At 35.3% G+C, this 24,135-nt stretch overlaps 1 protein-coding gene across 8 annotated transcripts in view; it reads right to left on the bottom strand.

Annotated features, from left to right (window-relative positions):
• The window catches only part of TANC2 (tetratricopeptide repeat, ankyrin repeat and coiled-coil containing 2), a 376,040-nt gene that overhangs the window by 221,659 nt on the left and 130,246 nt on the right, over positions 1 to 24,135 (bottom strand). For 5 of the 8 annotated variants that reach the window (XM_047832304.1, XM_047832306.1, XM_047832307.1 and 2 more), the window contains exon 4: positions 10,425 to 10,607. In XM_047832304.1, coding sequence (XP_047688260.1) covers positions 10,425 to 10,607 — 183 coding nt within the window. The remainder of the gene's footprint in view (positions 1 to 10,424; positions 10,608 to 24,135) is intronic. The other 3 variants (XM_047832310.1, XM_047832311.1, XM_047832312.1) reach the window with 1 other exon arrangement.

Genomic DNA, 24,135 nt, shown 5'->3' with positions numbered 1-24,135 from the left:
ACACTGGAAAAAACTAAAAATAAATCAATTATATGTATGATGTATCAATGATATGTATGATGTATCTTTCTAAAGATATAAACCATATTTTATTTCAACTCTAATAACTAAATAGAAATATCACATGATCCAGTAATTCCACTATTGGGTATTTACCCAAACGAAATAAAAACACTAATTTAAAAAGATATATGTACCCCTATGTTCACTGAAGCATCATTTACAATGGCCGAGAAACCGAAGCAACTCAAGTGTTGCTTGAGTTGTTATTCTCAAAAAAATAAGATCATGTCATTTACAACAACATGGATGGACCTAGAGAGTATTATGCTAAGTGAAATAAGTCAGAAAAAGACAAATATCATAGGATTTCATTGATCTGTAGAATCTAAAACACAAAACAAATGAATAAACAAACAAAAAGCAGAAGTGGACCCATAAATACGGAAAACAAACTGATGGCTGCCAAAGGGGAGGAGTAGAAGGGTGGGTAACAGTGGGTGAAGGGGAGTGGGAGACACAGGCTTCCAGTTATGGAATGAATAAGTCATAGGGATAAAAGATACAGCACAGGGAATATAGTCAATGGTACTGTAATAATGTTGTATGGTGACAGATGGTAGCTACTACACTTGTGACCACAGCATAACATATAGACTTGTCAAGTCACTATGCTGTATACTTCAAACTAATGTGACATTGTGTGTCAACTGTAACAACACCAAAAAAAAATCGACTATAATAATTAGAACATTCTGATAATTAAACACATCAAAAATAATATGAATTGCCAAAAATTTTATATGGTATACTGGTATCAAGAGAATTAAAGTATTGGGGTGCCTGAGTGGCTCAGCTGGTTAAGCACTGTACTTCAGCTCAGGTCATGATCTTGTGGTTTGTGAGTTCAAGCCCCATGTCAGGCTCTGTGCTGACAGCTTAGAGCTGGAATCTGCTCCAGATTCTGGTTCTCCCTATCTCTCTGCACTCTCCTGCTCTTTCTCTCTCTCTCTCCAAAATAAATAAACATTAAAAAAATTTTTTAAAGAATTAAAGTGTCAATATAAAAATATTATTAAATATTTAATAGAAAAAAATAAAATGTTTGGACCTATAGTTCATGAACGAAGGCAAATGTAGAAGTAGAAAAATGTTAACGTCACCTTTGGGATGACTTCAAAAGGGTTACTTTTAAAGAAATTCACTTCAGCACTTATATGACCACCATCCTAATGATAAATCATTATAATATATTCACTAAAAAGAATCTGTACTGTGATAAACAGTTTAAAAGTTACTTTAATTATAAAGTAAAATCATCTACAAAACTATATTTGTGCTAATTAGATCGGTAAAATTGCATCAACTGTTAAACTATGAAATACTTCAGATCACCAATAGAGATCAATTTTTTTGTGTGCTTTCAAGTTTTTATTTAAATTCAAGTTAGTTAATGTACAGTGTAATATTAGTTTCAGGAGTAGAATTCTGTGATTCATCACTTAACATATAACACTCAGTGCTCATTCCAAGCGCCTTAATACTCATCACCCTAGAGACTAATTGTTAAGCCCCAAGCACCAGAGTAGCAGTGAGAAGTACATAAAGAATAATATAAAAGAATAAATTATCAGTTATTAGTTAACACCACTCACATTACTGAAAAGACCTATAAGAAATATTGAAAGACTTGCCGTTTAAATGCACTAAGGCATCACTGATGTATTCACACAGCTTACGAATACGCACTAAATGGGGACTTTTTTCCTGAATCTAACTCTGACTGGATGTGTCATTCATTAAAAGAGTAGAAAGTATGAAACTATTAAGCCCAAGAACAATGTGAAGACCACTCTGGCAAACAGTATAAGCTGGTTTACTCAACCTCTTCCAATTTGTGTTCCTATACTACTATGGCTGGAAAGCCAAAAATCTACATTTCTCAAATTGCCTTGAGTTAAGGTACAGATATATAACCTAAGTTTTTACCAACAGGATGTGCCTATCCTCCCATGCCTTCAGTGACAAAGAAAGAGAATGCCATAAGTGGAAAGTTTGCATTTTCTGACAAACACTAAGGTCAAGACATCTGGTTCCTTTGGGGCTATTGTGATAGAGGCAGTGGTGTTCCTTTAGGGTTATAGGGAGGTACGAGTTCCTGGTTGCATTCTTCAGGCTCTCCTGGAGATTCTGAAAGCTATCATAACCCTTCACTAAACATCTTTCTGTTTAGACTAGCTGGGACAACTCTGTTTTCTATGATTGAGACCCTAACAAAATAACTATTAAGATAGAAAAAGAAACTAGTGGGCCAGCTCATTAGCTTACCAATTAAATTGTACATCAAAGAAAAGAACACATACTAGGAATTTTTTACACAGATGAGGCCTACTAATAACCATTTCTCAGGAAAATTATAGAAAGATCTTCCTGGGAATTATCCTCATTTGTAGCATATGCTATAATTTTCCTAGGAAGACTCTATTTTCCTCTAGAAAATATTAGTCCTCAAATGAAAAAAAAATACATCGTAGGAGGTAATGATCATTTCAAGAAAGATAAGTAAATGGGAAACTGAGCAAAGTTTATAAAGAAAGACTTCTTTTAATATGGTACTGAAAAAGCACAGCTCTGTTGAAAAGTACCATCATGGTTTCTTACAACCTTGCACAGACTTGGCTAAGTCAAGTTAGACCCTAAAATGTCAGTATGTGGGTCCAGAAACTCCCTTAACTCTGTAGAATCTCACCAAAATAGCACATAAAAAGAACATCTTTGTAAATTCCACAATCAGGTCAAACAGGTTTAGAGATAGGATTTCTAAGTCCACATCATTAAGTTCAAACTATAAGGGGATGAAGAACTGTAATAGGTAAAATCAGAGAAGAGAAAACTGACAAGAAAGTCTGTGATTAAAGGAGAGAACAGAAAAACTATGATGGTTTGGACACATGGTGTAGAAGCAAACTGCTACATCTTCATTAGGTTACCAAAGATATATTATAGACTAGTTCATTTTCATGTTCATAATAACAACTCTAAGTCATAAAGGTCAGATTAAATTCAGTATATAAGTAACTTACACATTTTAAAAAGATGTTCTTCCAAAAAATTTTTTTTTTTTTAGTGATCTGAAGGGATAAATTCTTAGTACTAGAATAAAACAAGTATCTAAAGTAACTCTTCAGAGTAGTGGTTCTCAAACTTCAGTGAGCAAAATAGATTGCTAAAAATAGAGTTTCTTGGGCTCCAGATTTAATGAGACAATCTGTGAAGTGAGATTGATTGGGTAAATCTGGATACTCAGGAATTTGCATTTTTCAAAGAAGCACTCCTGTTATTTATTTATTTATTTATGATTTCTCTTTCCTTCCTTCCTTTCCTTCCTTCCTTCCTCCCTTCCTTCTTTCTTTCTTTTTCTTTGTTTCTTTGTTTCTTTGTTTCTTTCTTTCTTCCTTTCTTTCTTTCTTCCTCTCTCTCTCTCTCTCTCTCTCTCTAAGTTTATTTATTTATTTTGAGAGAGACAGAGACAGCAAAGTTGGGGAGGGGTAGAGAGAGAGAGAGGGAGAGAATCCCAAGCATGCTCTGTGCTGTGAGCACAGAGCCCAATGCTGGGTTCCAACTCCCGAAACCATGAGATCATGACCTGAGCCAAAGCCAAAAGTCAGATGCTCAACTGACTGAGCTACCCACCCAGGTGCCCCACTCCCAGTATTTCTAATACAAGCAGTCTAGGGGCCACACAATGAGAAACACTGTCCATGAGCATTTCACATAGGTGAAGATTTTACGATAGTATTATAGTCACAAATTTGATCTCCCTCTTTTTTTTTTTCCTTTCTTTCGTGTGTGAATGTGTGTGTGTTGGAGAAGGTGCATAAACTTAGAAAAAAAGTACAATCCAAAAAAGTGTATAGGTATTGCACTTAAATTTTAACAGCGACTGTGTGAAGGTAAGTGTGTGAAGGAAACCAAAGATAGCATAAATTAACTAACATACTTCATATAACACAACCAGAAAGAGGTAATGCTGAAATTCAACTTAGTTTAAGAGCAAAGCCCATTTACTTCCGTTATATTTGTGGTTCTTACACTTGAGGAATGGATGAGGAGGCTCGAAAGGTGGACTTCTGGGCTCTTTACACTTGTTTCAATCGCACAAAATCACCACTGCTTGTGCATTTTGTTACTTGAAGCCAAACATACTAATTAACTGCTCTTCCAAGTGTCAAATTCAGTTGCTTTAATAAGGCATAATTTTTTTGTGTGAGAAAGTCTCCATATACAAATCATCTAACCTGACAGAAACAGAACCATTTCATAAGAAAAAATGTAAATAATTTGTTATTTCGACCCTTCTCCATTAAGGAACATTGTGGCATTTTTGCAAACTTTCCCTGGTAGTGGTTGAGTAGAGGTATGGAGACAGAACAACTATATTTCAATGAATATATATATATATATATATATATATATATATATATATAGCAATACTACAGCTGCTATAAATAATCTTACTATAAATAAATACTACAACACTATAAACAATAGTGCCACTCTGTATGAGTGACTTCCATTCAATTATGAAAGTAATTAGAATACAGTTATTTTCTTATATGCAAATTCTTAAGTTCTTATAAAACCTAAAAAACGGTTTAATTACACTGCAAATCTAGTGTGTGTAAATATTTCGAAAGAATTCTTCATTTGATCATACATGTTGATTTTTCAGATGCTCAAAATATACATACTGACAAAGACTCTCTCCTTAACTAACCTTTGTCAGTCTCCTCTGAGCCCCCTTCCACTGCGTCTCCTCCTTGGGCCTTATCCTTAAGCCTGCAGTCTAGTTCAGTAGAACCAAGGATCCTGGTAAGTCCACTTAGTATGAATCCCTGCACCCTCGACATATGATCACCCTGGCCCATCCAGCAAGAGTCCTTCCTATTAAACCGGTTTTAGCAAGAATCCCTTTACCCTTGATGTCTCCTTTTAGTAATTTTCTATCTATACTATCCACCTTTATCCTTGGCTATAAATCCTTAGCTTTCTTTACTGTATTTAGAATTGAGCCCAGTTCTACACTACGGTCTCTCTTCTCCATTGCAATAGTTCCTGAATAAAATCTTTTACCACATTAACTACTGTCCAGCTCTGGGTTTAACAATACTGACTGATGACAACTGAACTTACCTAAACTGAATTAAATAACATCCCCTTAACATTCCCTACTTTTGGTCTGGAAGACAAGAGGAATACAGCAGTAGAAGTAAGGGCCCCCTTTTCTGTACTCCTGCACTGAGTAAACCCTAGAATTTACAATAGCATGATATTTAACCCATAAAACTAGAGAATCTGAATTAGAAACAGTAATGCATTAGAAACAGTAATGAGGTCGGGACCTAGTTTAATTAGTACTATCATTCCAAAGAGCTTAAAAGTCTTCATATACATATTCTTGTTTAACCTTAAAAAGAGAGAGAGAGAGAGAGAGAGAGAGAGAGAGATTGATTGATTCTGGGGCTCCAGATTTAATGAGACAGAATCTGTGAAGTGAAGTTGATTAGGTAAACCTGGATACCCAGGTATGCATATTTCAAAGAAGTATTCCCAGTATTTCTAATGCAAGTGGTCTAGGGACCATACACTGAGATACTGGGTAAGATTATTTTATCCATATGGAAAGTAAAATAGAAATATTAACATTAGCAATTACAGAGCTTAGATTACCATATAAACCTACTATATTTTTTAATCTAATAAAATCACTACAATATATCTTGAATTCTAATATTTTTTCCTAAGTTATAAGAGATTTATTCATGCTACAGAATCGTGAATACACTGCAATAAATCAGACTATGAAGACCAATGTAATCTCTATGCTCTGTATACTTTCAAATTGGCTTTTCAATAATTTTCTCGAGACTATGTTTCCATTTTATCCAAGATTATAAATGAGAAGTAACACTTATTTAACATTTATTATGTATTAAATTGTAAGTTTAAGCAATCTTGTTCAATCTTCACAGGAACCCTGTATTTTTTTCTAATAATAAAATTCACTAAAGTACATCTTGAGTTCCAGTGCTTCCAAAAATTGCAAGATAAGTATCATGTGAAAAATGTGTCGTAAGTACACTAAAATATATCAGGGTATGTAAACTGTTATTAAATATAAGCTCTTTTTAATGTCAAAATAGCTTTAAATCTTTTTCCCAGGATGTCTTTATAAACAAGTCAATGATACCTTTATATCCATGATGAAAATAATATTTTGGCCATAGCTAGCATCCAAAGTAACGAGGCTGCTGCACAATCAGATGGGTTATTTTGACTTATTTACCATCTAAATAGGACTACCACACAGTCATTCCAATCTATACAGTGAATTCTTTTAAAATCAGTCCAAAAAGATTTTCCAAAAGACTATGTAACAACCCACTTGATATCAGTATTTGAAGGTCACTCCTCAGAAAAGTAAAGGGCTTATTTAAGGTAATTAAAGAAATTACTTGCAGATCACCTTCCAAAGGCTCAGAACTCATATTTAACATAACCAACAGAAAGTCACCCAAATCTCCTTTAGAATTATAATAAATGTGGCTAACATTTATTGACTACTTCTTCTTTGTCAGGTACTGTCTCATGAGCTTTATGTGTACTAACTTATCCAATTCTTTTAATAGTCCTATGAGGCAGATACAATTAGTATTCCTATTTTAGAAATAAGTACAGAGACTGAAGTACAGAGACTTTTAGCAAACTTGCACAAGGTTACAGTTAAGAAATGGCAGCCAGTGCCCATTTTGTTATACTGCCTCATGAAATTTTAGATTTTACATGTGATAAAAAAAATACAAACATTACAGAAAGGTACGCAACAAAATTTATGTCATCCCCCTACCACTTTTGGGTTACAGTCAATGTATCTCCACACCACCATAAAATGTATGCATGTGTGTATGTTTGTGTGTATGCATGTATGTGTGTGTGTCACACAAATGGATTACTATTAATGATAAATAGTAACATTTTAGTTTTTTTACTATATACATGTACACATATGTACATACATACATGTTTCAAACTTGTCAAATGTTTATTTGTCAAATAAACACTCCGCAATAAAACTGCTGTGTCAAGGATTATGTATGTTACAATTCTGATACATACTATCAAACTGCCCTACAAAAAGGTTGCAATGATTTATTACCCTATCAATAATGTGAATACTCAAAATTTAACTTTTACTAAACTTACAGTGTACATAATAGGCAAACAGTATGAATTAGGTAAGTGTTGAATGAATGAACTATTTACTGGCACTCCTAATTATCTACATTTTAAGAAGTATGCTTGAGGGGCGTTAGGATATTATGAACACAAACATCTTGGAAAGCGCCCTGGGTAAGAATCTGGAGAACTGGAGCACTTCCATCGGCACAGTAACGGGGACCAACACTGTCTCTGCACACTCCCCTCCATGCCTCCTCAGTGCACAGCCATATACAACTAAGTCAAATGAACCTTGAGGCTTTCCCAACCTTAGGTTATCTTCTGTTGCTTGGAATAAAAAAAGTCTTAATTGATATACCAAATGGGTTCTAATGTACACCTGAGTGAAGGACTAAGCTAAATACATTAGGAGTACAAAGGTTCTATGATAAAAATGATAGGAAAAGGTTAGTTATTCCTTCATTATATCTTACAAGATAAAACAAAGATTCTTTTCACCACTGTATTAACTTATTAGAAGTGAAAGATCTATTTAAAGATCAGGAAAACACACACAAGGTTAGTGAACATGGCATACTCTAGTCCCTCATACACCACTCTTTACACATTTGCCAACAATATCTGATTAAAAGGTAAATCAGATCACATTACTTCTCATTCCAGCTCTTCTTAAAATCCTACAGAGTTGGTTCCCTTACCATGACCTAAAGACTCTGGTTTCTGCCTACCTCTTCAAACTATCTTCTACCACTGTCCCCTCTGACTTATTCTGAAACCATTCTTGCCTTCTTCCCATTCTTTGAACACACCAATGCTGCTTTCTGCTTTAGGACTTTTGTTCTGGTTGTCCCCTCTGCCCAGAAGGCTCTGACCCCAGACCTTCCCATGAGCAGCTTCGTTTTGTTATCCACACCTCTCTTCAAATAGCTCTTCTTCTGACTCTCCTTGACCACTCCACAGAAAGAAACCCTACCCCCACTCCAGTCTCCCTCTATCCCATTTTATGACCCTCTTATTACTTGTCACTATCTATAATTTTTCACCACTGTATCGAGTAGTGCTTGGCATTTTATGAGTCCTAAACAAATATTTGCTGAACGATTAGGTGAAAAGCACAGAAAAATAATATGCAAACTACTTTGACTATAGCAAAGACAGGGTAATAAATATTGGAAAATCAAAAAGAAAACAGAATAAGATGACTATTCTGGCCCCACTTACTCAGTTGGGTTGGTAATATGAATACAAGGAATATAATGGATAAATCATTAAGTGGATTGAATTAATGCATTTTGTTAAAAACCATTCTCTGGAGGCCATTTACTTATGGTCAGAAAGTCGTTCTCTATTCAACTTTCTTTTTAGTTACTCATAACAAAATATAATTAGGAAAGGAATGATAACTCATAAATAATCTACTAACCAAGGTTTTAAATTTAAATTGCAAAGTAATTTCATTCCAGGTTAAACCAGAAACTTATCATCTGCTTTACTTGGTAGAAAATTGGCCACAGAAAAATTTTCATGGCACCCTCTTTCAGGAGACAGATTTCTTTCATTCAGAAGTTTTAAAATGCATTCTCAATCTTTAAATTCTTAGGCCTTTGACAAACTCTTCAGAAAAATAAAACTATTTGAGAGTATTCAAAATACTTCAAACATTAAAAAATTAAAACTGAATAGGTCAAACGTGTAATTAACCAAGTATGATTCTTGTCACTGCTTCCCTGTCTCACCTCTGATATCAGGCATGTAATTGACCTTGTTATTAAATGTATTTATCTTTTAATAAAGTTTGCTTATTTAAGTTGAAGTTTAAATTGGGACAGGAAAATGGGATAGGAAAGTGTTATCTCCGAAACATCAGGCAATTCAGTTCACTTCTGTTAGGAAACGGAATGTCTTTTGCTATCTCTTGTCATGTATAGTAAATGAAGCACATCACTTGATAGCCATCTCATATATGGTTATTTGTATTTTCAGTTATCAGTAACACCTGAAACTGCAAGAAAAAGGGGCAATTTCTAAGCAAAGAAATTTTATTAAGGCCCATGCACCTAAAATCTATCCTATTTTTACATATCAGAAGGGAATAAGTATTTCAGTAAAATGTTACTAAACTATTTTACAGATTGTTATCTAATCAAAGTAGACTTTGATTCAGTTATTTGAAGAAGCCTAAAAAAACAGTAAACAATATAAAAGGCATGACTTATGCTTTGTGGAACTAAAGAATAAAAAATACTATTATTTTCATGAAAATTATAAACATTATAAAATTTTCATTCAAAATAGATGTAAGAGTCCCAAGATTCCATTTTCCCCTCTTTGTTCCTATTTTCTTTTGAATTGTCATATGATAATCAAACCTCCCCACTGTCTAACTTAATGCCAGACACGTAAGAAGTAGTTAATGTACCTATTGGGAATGACTTAATTTCTTGCCTCTAATCACTCATAACCCATCAACTTACTAACACAAGATATATACTGATAATGTTAAACTTAAGAAAATGACCCAGGCTTGCATATTTTCACATGTAAGTATCGTCCAACAGAGTAAAATTTCTTCTCTGAAAAAGCTTAAAAGGACAAAACTTCATTTAATAAGGACACAGTTTCACACCTAATAGCTTGATCTGAATGGGTAATATGTATTTTGAGACCATATTTAAGTCAATGCAATCCACAAGTTATGAATCATGGTAAATATCCTAAGAAGTTGCAGGAATGTACAATGGAGAGGAAAATATCTAAATCAAACTTTTAGAAATAGACGTGAAATATACAGATAAGGATTTCAAACAAAAACCATGACTGAGGTACCTTTGCTGAACTATGAAGCGCTTATTATCCTAAAATTACAATATCCCCATCTGTTAATCTGACATGAACAAGCTGATAAATGAAATCAGAACAACAGTGTATTCTGGCAAAACTAGAAGTTTCCTGAAAGCTTAGAAAAATATGTCCACAACAGATGGATCACTTAGAAAATAAATACATCAATCTGTCAAACTGAGTACTATTCTAATTCCCTAAATTAAAATCAGTAGGAGTTCCAATTTCCAAGAGTCTGTGACATTAGGAAGGCCAAAAAGGAAAAACCTAAAGATGCACATAAACATATCTGATATGACCTAAAGTGTCCTGTTAAACATACTAAATTTAGGTAAAGTCCTTACCAGTTAACTTCTTCACAGGTTGGAGCCGAACACTGATAGACTGATGTGTGAGTAAGGGGGAGGATGGAAGAGAGCGAGACATGCCCTCCATAATCCGAATGTGCTGCATACCTTCACTCACTGGAAGTGGTGGGACGGCGTAGTCTGGCTCAAAAGCACAGTCGCTTTCTGTGGAGATGCCACCTGTTGAGATAGAAAAGGATGAAACAAAGGAGCTGATAAGAAAAGATTCTTCCTTCTCTATTAAAATTTATCTTTTAAGATGATTCAGAACAGCATATACCCACATTGATTCTCACTGTGAAAAGCAAAATAAGGTATTCTCAACACCTACGTTCACTTGTATACTTACTGGACACTTAACTCCAGGTGTAGCACTAGGAGAGTAAACATGGGAAAAACAGCGTTCCTCTTTGTAAAGGGCTTCACTGTCTCATGAGTGATACAGTCACATAAAAAAATAGTGATGGTACAATTCAGTAAGTGTTACAATTGGAGCACTTTTTTTTTCCAGTTAACTTCCTGATAAGACACATGAAAGAAAATATCACCTGATGATATTCGCCTTGATGATCCAATATGTGCAATAGCTAGTAGGAACACTGTAATTCTATTTCTTACCCCCTTCTCCAAAAAAGTATGCGAAAATACAAGTGGGTAAGGCTGACATTGTTTTATGGTGATTTTTGAATCTGCCTTAGTATTTTAAAAAGATTATTGCCTGTTCATTTCCACTTACATACTGTTGACTTCTGGTAATGGCAAATTACATACTTCAGACCAATGTTTCCCTAAGAAAAATCAGAACTATACATATGCTTTAAAATCTTCCTGAAGGCACTGAAGAGTTAATAGTATGATGAAGGATTACAAAAATAAGACTGAAGCCTGGCATTAGGGGCTACTTTTTACATAGTGACATCCGAGAGACTAAGAAGCTACTGACAGGTTTAAAGAGCTGGAAGGACATATATTGGAATGCAGGGGAAACCAAGATGCAGAGGAGAAGCTGGTAAAGCTCCAACACTTTTGTTTGGAAGCCCAAAGGGCTATGCTCTAAGAGTAAGTAAGAACCAAAGCTAGATTGGCCTTTTACAGGAAAAAAAGCTCAGCTCCAAATGTCTACCACAAAATTAAATTAAGACAATCTTGGATTGCTAATGCCTGCCAAAAACTAACAGAAATCTTCTTAGAGGGAGAAAACATCGTCATAGGTCTCAAATTATTCCCACAGTTTTTCATATACAGTATCTGGCCCTTCATTAACAATAACAAAGCGATAAAACAATATGAAAAAAGTAAATAAGAAAGACCATTCAAAAGAAATAGTCTCACAATATGGGGCAATGGGGCACAGAATTTAAAGTAGTATACTTAACATCAAAAAGATTAAAATAGTTTGAAATAAATTTAACCAAGAAAGTGAAGGATCAGCACAATGAAAACTGTAAGACATTGATGGAAAAAACTGAAGAAGAGTAAGTGGAAAGTTATCCCAAGTTCATGGACTGAAAGAATTAATATTAGTAAAATGTCCATATGACCCAAAGCCATCCATAGGTTCAATACAATCCCTATCAAGATCCCAATAGCATTTTTTTTTATAGAAGTAGAAAAGAGCAATTCTAAAATTTATATGAAACCACTAAGGACCCTAAATTAGCATAGCACTTCTGAGAAAGAACAACAAAGTGAGAAGCATCACACTTCCTGATTTCATAGTATATTACAAGGTGATAGTAATCAAAACAATTTGATGCTAGCATAAAAACAGACACACAGACCAAGAGAACAGAATAGAAAGCCTAGAAATAAACCCTTGCATATATGGTCAACTAATCTTTGACAAGTGCTCCAAGAATATGTAACGGGGAAATGATGGTCTCTTCAATGAATAGGGCCAGGAAAACTGAATAGTCACATGCAAAAGAATGAAATTGGATCCTTATCTTACACTGCATACAAAAATCAACTGAAAAAATGGGTTAAAGATCGAAACATAAGACAATGATACCATAAAATTCCTAGAAGAAAACATAGGAGAACAACTCCTTGAAACTGATCTTGGTGATGATTTTTTTGGATTTCATACCAAATACACAGGCAACAAAAGCAAAAATAAACAGGTGAGACTACATCAAACTACAAAGCAAATGAAACCATCAACAAACATGAAAAATCAATCCGTATGGAATTGGAGAAAATACTTGCAAACCACACATACTTAGGGGTTAATAGCCAAAGTATGTAAGAAACTCATACTCAATAGCAAAAAACCAAACAACCTAGTTATACAATGGGCAAAACACATAAATAAACATTTTCCAAAGTAATAACCAACAGGTATATGAAAAGGTGTTCAACGTCACTAAATATCAAAACCGCTATGAGATATCACCTTACACCTGTCAGGACAGCTATTATCAAAAAGTCAAAAGAAAACAAGTAATGGTAATGATAGGGAGAAAAGGCATCTCTTGTACACTGTTGGTGGCAATGTAAAACTGGCACAACCATTATGTAAAACATAACTACCATATGATCTAGCAATCCTATTTCTAAGTATATATCAAAAGGTAATAAAACTATCATCCCAAAGAAATAATTGCACTCCTATGCTCATTGCAACATTATTCACAGTAGCCATGATTTGGAAAAACCTCAATGTCTGTCAACAGATGGATGAAGAAAATGTGATTTTATACACACACACACACACACACACACACACACACACACACACACACGCACACACAGGCATGCACGCATGCACATGCATGAGTGTTATTCATCCTTAAAAGAGAGGGAAATCCTGCTGCTTATAACAACATGAATGAATCTGGAAAACATTATGCTAAGTCAACTAAGCCAGACACAGAAAGACAAATACTGCATAATTTCACTTGTGTGCAGAATCTGAAAACTAAAATCAAACTCATAGTAAAGAGAGTAGAATGGTGGTTACCTAGGCTAAGGGGATGGGGAAAAAAGAGAGATATCAGTCAAAGGTACAAATTTTCAGTTATTAGATAAGTTCTGGAGATCTAATGTACACCATGATGACCATAGCTAATAATAATACACTGTATAGTTGAAATTTCCTAAGTAAGTAGATCTCAAGTGTTCTCACATACATACAAGAAGAGTAATTGTGTGAGGTGATGGATATTATCATGATAGCGGTAATGACTTCACAATGTATACATTTACTAAAATACCATATTATATACCTTAAATATATACAATTTGTACAAGTACAAACCTGGGGGAAAAGAGTGGAAAATTAAAAAAACAAGCATGGTCTTACATGAAATGATGATAATGTGGCCTACACTGAGAAGTAAATTAAATCAAGTGTTTCAAGGTTCCCAAATGTGTTATAGTTGTAATTTCATTATATGCAATTCCAACTATTTAAAAAAACTACTGTAGTACATCATGCATTATAATAACCAGTCTCTTGTTAATGGTCACTTATGTAGCTCTTTATACAGTATTTCTATAGATGATGCATATAGAATTACTGGGTCAAAGTGCTGAGAGTTTCTACTGAGAAATACTGACCAAATGCTGTATTAAAAGTCTGTGTCATGCTGCATGTATAAAAGGAGAGAGTAGTATGCTTAAGATTTGGACAAAACAAAAGTTTAGAATTTCAGCTAAGAATGAAAATTATGAAAATAAAAAGATGGACTGAAAAACAAATTAGATAGAGATGAAGAGATAATTAGTAAACTGGAAGGTAAAATGCTTGTGCATCAAAAGACACTGTAACAAGTGAGTGAAAAGGCAACACCTGGAATGGCAGAAAATATGTGCAAATCATGTATCTGAAAAGGGTCCAGAATCCAGACTAAATAAAGAACTACAAGAATAACAAAATGACAATGCAACTTAAAAACAGGCAAAGAAGAGGCGCCTGGGTGGCTCAGTCAGTTAGGCATTTGACTCTGTTTCGGTTCAGGTCATGATCTCAGGGTCATGGGATCGAGTCCCATATTGACTCTGCACTGGGCGTGGAGCCTATTTAGGATTCTCTCTCTCTCCTTGGTCTCTGTCCCTCCTGCCCCATCCCCCCACCCCCGCCAAAAAAAAAAAAAAGCCTTTAAAAATAGGCAAAAGACTTGAATAGACATTTCTCCAAAGAGAATATACAAATGGACAATAAGCACATGAAAAGTAAGTCAGCATCATTAATCAATACAGAAATGTAAATCAGGAGCACCTGGGTGGCTCAGTCAATTAAGCAGTTAAGCATCTGACTTCAGCTCAGGTCATGATCTTTCAGTTTGTGGGTTCAAGCCCCACATCGGGCTCTGGGCTGACAGCTCGGAGCCTGGAGCCTGCTTGGATTCTGTGTCTCCCTGTCTCTCTGCTCCTCCTCTGTTCATGTTCTGACTCTCTCTCTCTTAAAAATAAACATTTAAAAAAATTAAAAAAAAAGAAATGTAAATCGAAGCCATAATGATGTATCACTTTACACCCAATAGAGTAGCTATTAAACACAAAAACAAGGACTAGACAACAAAAAAGTGTTGGTGAGGATGTAGAGAAATTAGTTAGAATTTTAATACATTGATGGTGGGAATATAAGATGGTACAGCTGCTGGGTAAAAGAGTTTGGCTGTTCCTCAAAAAGTTAAAGAGTAACACAGTCATCTCACTTCTGTATATATACCCTAAAAGCAGTAAAAACAAGTTTTCAAGCAAAAAGATAAACATGAATGTTTACAGCAGCATTATTCACAAAAGCCAAAAAGTGGAAACAACTAAAATGTCATTAACTGGTGAATGGATAAACAAAATGTGGTATATTTATATAATCAAATATTATTTAGCAACAAAAAGAAGCCTGGCCTGATTCATGCTACAATACTGATAAAGCTTGAAAACATTACATTTTAGTGAAAAAGAAAACAGACACAAAAGGTCACATGCTGTAAGATTCCATTTATACGAAATGTTCGGAACAGGCAAATCCAGAGGAAAAAAAGTAGGCTATGTATGGTTGCCAGGGACTATAAGGAGGAAGGAATGGAGAGTGACTGCTTAATACATACAGGATTTCTTTTGGGGTGATGAATGTAATAATGGCTGTACGACACTGTAAAATGTATTAAAATCCAGGGAATTGTACATTTTTAAATGGTGAGTTTTACCTCAATAAAATAATTTTATGTATATATTTACCACTTATTCACATATTTATTCAAACCAGAAGCCATTGTTAATTTCTTCCTAACACACCCTTCACAACAAATGCATTAGAAGTTCTGCAGATTATCAACATCAGATTTTAAATCAGCTATGATCTTTCCACTTCTCCTACCATTACTATAGTCCAGATTACTATTATTTTCCCCAAAACTTATATTGGTAGGAATATAGGATCTATTCCTTATCCTTGGAGCTTAGAAAATTTTACCAAGATTTAACTTTTTTATTCTCATTACTCTCTGGGTCTTTTCTTTTACTATGTTGACTAATTCTTCTCTTCCAACCATTTTTTTTCTCTCTCTGGAACTGTGGTCTGATGGATACTGTACCCCCTAAACATATTTTTCAAGTCTTTTTCTTTCATAGATTTTTAATCTTCGGGCGTTCGTGAGTAGGCTTGAGAATCGTTTATATGGAAATACAGTATTTTATAGGTTTACAAAGAGTCATGCCATTAATGTAATTGCCTAATTGAGGAATCCTTTTGTTGAGAAAAATCATCATTAGATATTTTTGAAAGCAATATATCTAGAAGAATGTATTTGATTTAATGAAGCATCCCTCTTCACTTGAAATGTTCCAATATTAAAACTTGGCTGATAATTTTAGAATCTAATAATACTCCTTAAGGAATAATACTTCAATTAGTCCGGTCTGGATGTCCTAGTTTACTTTTCTGCTTAAAAATATTTTCCTCCATCTTCTCTGTCCTATAAATTGTGCTTGAACACATTGTAGCTATAGAGAAAAAACTAAAAATATATGTTTCAAGTAAAGAAAAGTACTGGTAAGCATTCACAGAATTTGACTGTATTAGTCAGTTTTTCTTGGGTAACTAGCAACCTTAAAATCTCAATAGTCTACAACATTTACTTTTCTCATGAATCTGCAGATTCAATGGGGGTCAGCTGATTTAGGTTGGGCTATCAGGTTCAGAACTACTCTGATGGGTCTTCAATACTGGGCCTAGTCATTGAAGAGGCAGTGAATATGTGAGGCTGCTCATCTCATGATAAATCACAAGAGTGTAGGAGGCCAAGTCAAACCAAAGGAGCATATTTAAGATCCCTATTCACTGACATTCCACTCAGCCCTAGTTCAACGGGAACTGAAAAGTTGCATAGCAAAAGGAACAAATTAAAAAAAAAATTTTTTTAATGTTTATTTATTTTTGAGACAGAGAGAGACAGAGCATGAACAGGGGAGGAGCAGAGAGAGAGGGAGACACAGAATTGGAAGCAGGCTCCAGGCTCTGAGCTGTCAGCACAGAGCCCGACGCGGGGCTCGAACTCACAGACCATGAGATCATGACCTGAGCTGAAGTCGGACGCTTAACCGACCAAGCCACCCAGGCACCCCAAAAGGAATGAATTTTATAACAGGTAGGAAGTGAAATTGGGAATCCTGTTTACCAATGACATTTACTGGTAGTATTCCAAATACTCATCTTCATTTTCTACCTTTCTTTTTCCTACCACTTTTCCTGCTTCAATCAACCAAATAAAGTTACTGAAATAATGTGATAGAACTGTGGCAGAATAAAATAAACTGCTAATTTGACAGAAAAAAATCAGTTATGCTAGACACCTGGTGATTAAATATTCAAAAGCTGAACTAAAAAAGCACTAGAATATCAAGTATATGGATACTAAGGAAATGTTAGAAGTAATTATAACTTAATAAAAATTTCAATCATCACTAAGTCTTATATTTAATACAGATGATTATTAGATATTAAAGTTCAAGTTAATAAATTCTTTAGCCTAGGCCAATACTTATTCTAGAGAACAGCCTTCTAATTTTTCAAGTTACATGAATAACCACAAATAAAACATACATATCAAAAATCTCCAGCATGATACTTCATTGAACTATACACACAATTTGTGAATTTTTCACTTTACATATTATATTTCAATAAAAGTTTATTTTTAGGGGCACTTGGGTGGCTCAGTCGATTAAGTGTCTGACTCTTCATTTTGGCTCAGGTTGATCTCATGGTTTGTGAGATCAAGCTCCGCGTCAGGCTCTGCGCTAACAGCACAGAGCCTGCTTGGGATTCTCTCTCTCCCTCTCTCTCTGCCCCTCCCATTCTCATTCTCTCTCAAACTAAATAAACTTTAAAAAAAAGAAGTTTAAAGGTTTGTTTTTAAAAAGTACACAGAGGGGTGCCTGGCTGGCGCAGTCGGTTAAGCGTCCGACTTCAGCCAGGTCACGATCTTGCGGTCCATGAGTTCGAGCCCCGCATTGGGCTCTGGGCTGATGACTCAGAGCCTGGAGCCTGTTTCCGATTCTGTGCCTCCCTCTCTCTCTGCCCCTCCCCCGTTCATGCTCTGTCTCTCTCTGTCCCAGAAATAAACGTTGAAAAAAAATTTTTTTTTTAAAATAAAAAATAAAAATAAAAAGTACACAGAAAAACAAAACAAAACATAGCATGGTAATAAACTAGCCCTTAAAGTCAAAGGGCTTGTATGTATTTCAAGAACATAGGTGTTTGCCTAAATTACTCCAAACATCCTTTTAACTCAAGGCTTTTATCATTCTGTAACTTGGCAATATTTTCACAACAGATCCATATTATTAGGCAGGAAATAGGCATAAAGAAGTATAATAACTAGTACAGGATCATGTAGTCAGACACCAAAAGCTTCTAGAATAAAGCAAGTGGGTTTAGGCAAACTCAAAGATTAAAGAGTCAATATATACAAAAATCAAGTGTCTTTGTACATACTAGCAACAAGAACTTGGAAAATAAACATTTTAAAAACCATACCACCCAAATAGCACCATTAGAAACATGAAATTAGGGGTGCCTGGGTGGCTCAGTCAGTTGAGCATCTGACTTTGGCTCAGGTCATGATCTTGCTGTTCCTGAGTTCAAGCTGCACATCGGGCACTGTGCTGACAGCTCAGAGCCTGCAGTCTGTCTCAGATTCTGGGTCTCCCTCTCTCTGCCCCTTCCCCACCCGTACTCTCTCTCTCAAAAATAAATAAACATTATAAAAAATTTTAATAATTAAAAAAGAGGGGCGCCTGGGTGGCTCAGCTGGTTAAGGGTCCAATTTCAGCTCAGGTCATGATCTCACGGTTTGTGAGTTCGAGCCCCGCATCAGGCTCTGTGCTGACAGCTCAGAGCCTCAAGCCTGCTTGCAAATCTGTGTTTCCCTCTCCCACTTGCACTCTGTCTCTGTCTCTGTCTCAAAAATAAATAAACATTCCAAAAAAAAAAGCCATGAAGTTAATCAGGAATAAATCTAACAAAATAATATAATAATGTTTGTATGCTAAAAACTATAAAACACTGATGAAAAAATCAAAGATCTAAATGGAGAGATATAATGTGTTCATGGATCTGAAGGTTCCCATCATTATGTCAATTCTCCTCAAAGTGAGAAAGAATGAAATATGGCCTTTTGTAGCAATGTGGATGGAACTGGAGAGTGTTATGCTAAGTGAAATAAGTCATACAGAGAAAGACAGATACTATGTTTTCACTCTTACCTGGATCCTGAGAAACTTAACAGAAGACCATGGGGAGGGGAAGGGAAAAAAAAAGTTAGAGAGGGAGGGAGCCAAACCATAAGAGACTCTTAAAAACTGAGAATAAACTGAGGGTTGATGGGGGGTGGAAGGGAGGGGAAAGTGGGTGATGGGCATTGAGGAGGGCACCTGTTGGGATGAGCACTGGGTGTTGTATGGAAACCAATTTGACAATAAATTGCATATTAAAAAAATAATAAAAAATAAAACAATTTCAATGAAAATCCATCAAGTAGTATTTTAGTAGAAATCAACAAGCTGATTTTATTTTTAACTTTATTTATTTGTTTAAAGATTTTATTTTTAAGTAATGTCTACACCCAACAGGATCCTCAAGCTCACAATCCCAAGATCAACGGTCACCTGCTCTACTAGCCTGAGCTAGCCAGGCACCCCTGATTTTAAACTTTATATGTAAAAATTAAAAAATTAAAAAGACAGACAAAACAATTTTGAGTAGAGAAAAGCAAACTCTGAAGTCTCGCAGTCCCTAATTTCAAGACTTACTGTAACGTGACAGTAATCCAGTGAGTATGTGGTACTGGCCAAAGAATGTACACAAAATCAACAGTACAGAGTCCCAAAAAAGACTCACACAGATATAGTCAAGTAATTTTTTTAATGTTTATTTATTTATCTTGAAAGAGAGAATCCTAAGTAGGCTCTGCACTGTCAGTGCAGAGCCCAATGCCACCCTCAGTCTTACGACAATGAGATCATGACCTGAGCCAAAATCAAGACTCAGATGCTTAACCAACTGAGCCACTCAGGCACTCCTAGTTAAATTTTTGACAAAGGTGTACAGGCAATCCAGTGTTTAAAGGATAATCTTTTCAACAAATAGTTTTAGAACAAGTGGATATTCATATGCAAAAACAAATCTTGACCTAAACCTTCACCACATACAAAAATCAAGTTGAAGTGAATCATAGACCTTAATGTAAAACCCAAAACTATAAAACTTTTAGAATAAAACCTGGTGAACTTGTGTCAGGCAAAGATTTATTACAATGGACCCAAAAAAGATGAACTATAAAAAGTGGTAAGTTGGAACTCATAAATGTTTAAAATATCTACTCTTCAAAAGGCACTTAGAAAATTAAAAACCCAGTACCAACTGAGAGAATACATTTGCAAAACACATATATGATGAAGGACTGGTTTTAGAATATAGGTAGAAGTCTTTTAATTCAATAACAAGAAACAACTCCAATTCAAAAAAAATTGGCAAAAGATCTAAACAGACACTTCATTAAAAGATATAGATGTCTGACACACACATGAAAAGATGCTCAACGCCACTGATCACCAGGGAAATGCAAATCAGGGATGTCACTACACACCTTGTGAAATGGCTAAAATTAAAAAACAAAATGCCGACAAACCAAGTGCTGGGAAGAAAGAACTCAAAATCTTATATACCGCTAGTGAGAATACAAAATGGTATACAACACTAGGTTGTTGGTAGTTTAAATATAAATTTGGTAGTTTAAATATAAACTTAACATACAACTCAGGAATCCAATACCTAGAAATCTACCCAGAAGAAATGAAGACACATTGACCCCCCACCACCCTCACCACAAACACGCAATTAGATTTATTCATAATTTTCAAAAATGGGAAACTATCCAAATGTCCATCAACTGGTGAATAGATCAACAAAATTGTAGGATATACATATAATGGAACGTTACTCAGCAATAAAACAGAATAAACTACTCACATATACAAAAATACAAAAAAAAAAACCAAAAAAATAGATGAAACTCAAATGCGTTAAAGCATAAGAAGCCACAGTCAAAAGGCTACATACTATATGGTTTCATCTATAGAATTAAGTATACTGTAGTAACAGAATACAGACCAAGGAGTTGGCAGGGATTGGGGTGGGGGAAAGGGACTGACCGATTATAAAAGGGTATGTTGAAACTTTTACATAATGATGGAAATGATCTATATTTGATCTTAGTGATAGTTACATGACCATATATGTTTGCAAAATTTCTTGGTACTATATATTTAAGAGGCATAAATTTTACCATATATAAATTAAACTTCAATAAGCTGACTTTAAAAAACCCTACAATACTTTGTGATAATATATTGACTGTATAGTTATGATTTGTAAACTTTTCTGATTGCATATTTTATTTCACTAAGGACTATCTTAAAAACATTTTTTTTTAATGTTTGTTTATTTTTGAGAGAAAGAGAGACAGAGTGCAAGTGGGAGAGGGGCAGAGAGAGAGGGAGACAAAGAATCGGAAGCAGGCTCCAGGCTCCGAGCTGTCAGCACAGTGTCCAAATACGGGCCTCAAACTCATGAACTGTGAGATCATGACCTAAGCCAAAGTTGGATGCTCAACCAACTGAGCCACCCAGGCGTGCCACTAAAGACTATTTTTTTAAGTATATAGGAAAAATAAGAGCATAGGTGATAAACTGGCCCCTACAACAAGTTTAGGCATGTGAAACATGACATAGTTAATGCATAATTTGTCAAAGTGCTTTCATATATTTCTAAAGCAAAGGGATTTGGCCTAAATTTTTCCTAATAATTTAAACCTTGGCAAGGTTTAAAGCAAGATTTTTATCACTCTGAGTCTGCAACATTCTCACAAGTTCCTGTATTAATCACAAACAAGGCAGAGGAAGTTTAATAGCTAATACAGGATCACATAGTCAGTCAGTACCAGAAGACAATTAGAACTGAAAATCCTTACCATATTCTTTAAGGCCCCCTACAACCTGGCCCCACCTACTTAATTCTCTGATGCCATCATTTTTCACTTTTCCCCTCAATTCAAAATGCTTCCATCACATCTGCCTTTCTTCCAGTTCCTCTGGCCAAATTTATTCTCAACTTCAGGCTTTTGTCTTCTTCTGCCTAAAATGCTTAGTCCAGGTACCCCTGCAAAGCTGGCTTTCCTCTGTCTTAAAAGGTTCTGGCTCAAATGCTCCCTCCTCAGAGAGGCCTACCAGGACTAACCTAAAGTTACCATTCACTCTTTTCCCCACTTCTCATTCTCTGTCACCCAATCCTATTTTATTTTCTTGATGGCACTTATCACAACCTGAAATTACCTGGTTCTTTTATTTGTCTCGCTTCTCTACAATGAAAGCTCATAACAGTAGAAACGTTCTCTGGTTTATTTATTGTTCCTGCCCCTTGGCATAATTGAGACTTGGATACTGGGGTAGCCCTTGGTTGGGCAGAGGTGGCAGAGCTGACTCAGGCTCCCAATCTTCTTTGGGGGTGTGGCTCTGGACTTTCCATCTGCCTGGAATGCTCTGCCCTATGGTCTTTTTTCAGTGTTTTCTTACCATCCTGATCTTAGTACAGAAAGAACATCTCTCCTTACAGAGGCTTTAATGCACTGGCTAGGATCTCTAGGCACAGTTGAAGAAAAGAAGTGATAGGAGATATCAGAGAGGGAACGCTTTCAGCTTTTCACTACACTGTCTGCATAAATGAGATGCAAATAAAAGGGAATCTTAATGAGATAAACTGTATGAATGTAATCTACATGGAAAAGACTTCAGAAGGAGCACTAATCTTATTTTGCAGGAGAAATCATAAAGGAGAAACAAATCACAAATGTAAGAATTCTAAGAAAGCCTTCAGTAACCATTATACTCTTCAGAGACATGGGGGAATTAAAATGAAGAGAAACCCTTCAAATAATTTCAGAGCAGGAAAGCGTCCAGTGTGTAGTCATCCCCCAAATATACATGAGATTTTACTGGAGACAAACTTTATTAATGTAAACAGTGTGGAAAATTCTTCAGAAACATCTCTAGACTTGTGATGCACAAGAGAATACACATTGGGCAGAAACTCCATGAACACAAAGACTATGAGAAAGCCTTCAACAGGATCACTCATTTTACTTCTTACCAAAGCATCCATGCTGGGAAGAAACTCTATAAGCACAAACGACTGAGAAAAAGCATTCAGTAGAAACAGTAAGCTCACAATGCCTATGTGAACACACCCAGGGAAGAAACACAATGACTGTGATGAATTCAGGAAAGCTTTCTACAGAAACTTTAAACTTACCCAACACATATAAATACATCCTGGGAAGAAAGTCAACGAATGCAATGACTGTGAAAATGTTTTCAGAAGTCACTCATCCCATGGGAAAAATGTGAACACACTTACAGAAGAGAAGGCTTATATATATAATGAATGTGGGAAAGGCTTCAATGATCCCTCTTGCCTTTAAAGACATAATTCATACTGGAAAGAAATCCATGAATATATACCATGTAGGAAAGCCTTCAGCCCCAAATTTTCTCTTGTTCTACATAAGAGAATACAAGGAAATAAATCATATGAGTGTTTTACAAGTATCAGTATGATTACATATTTGAAAAACATGATTAGGTTCCAGTTCCAGGAAAGATGGAATAAGCATATTCCACCTTTACTCTCCCATTGAATGCCAAGTTTAAACCCTTGAAAGAATGCAGAGAGCTCATTTCCAGCTTCCTAACAGGGAGGGGGAAAAACAACAACTGAGAAGCACTGGTGAAGTTCAGGGTATATGGGCACACAGGCTTATTGACCTAATTCTAGGTCTACAGAGCACCTTCCCCTCCCTGACACCTTACAATTACATTACTATTTACCACAGTTTATTTTATGCAATATGCCGTGCCTACTTTTCAGCAGAAACTTATAAGGCACACTAAAAGGCAAAAACATACAATTTGAAGAGACAGAACATGCATCAGAACCAGACACAGGTATGGCAGGGATGTTGGAATTATCAGACTATAAATTTTAAAAATGAAATACTTAGATATAACTCTAACAACATATGTACAAGAACTATATAAGGGAAACTACAAGACTCTGATGAAAGTAATCAAAGATCTAAATAGATGGAAAGATATTCCATGTTCATGGATAGGAAGAATCAATATTGCCAAAATGTCAGTTTTT

The sequence above is a fragment of the Prionailurus viverrinus genome, chromosome E1 (genome assembly GCF_022837055.1).
Source record: "Prionailurus viverrinus isolate Anna chromosome E1, UM_Priviv_1.0, whole genome shotgun sequence".
Classification (NCBI taxonomy): Eukaryota; Metazoa; Chordata; class Mammalia; order Carnivora; family Felidae; genus Prionailurus; species Prionailurus viverrinus.
This window is presented reverse-complemented; position numbering and strand designations above follow the sequence as displayed.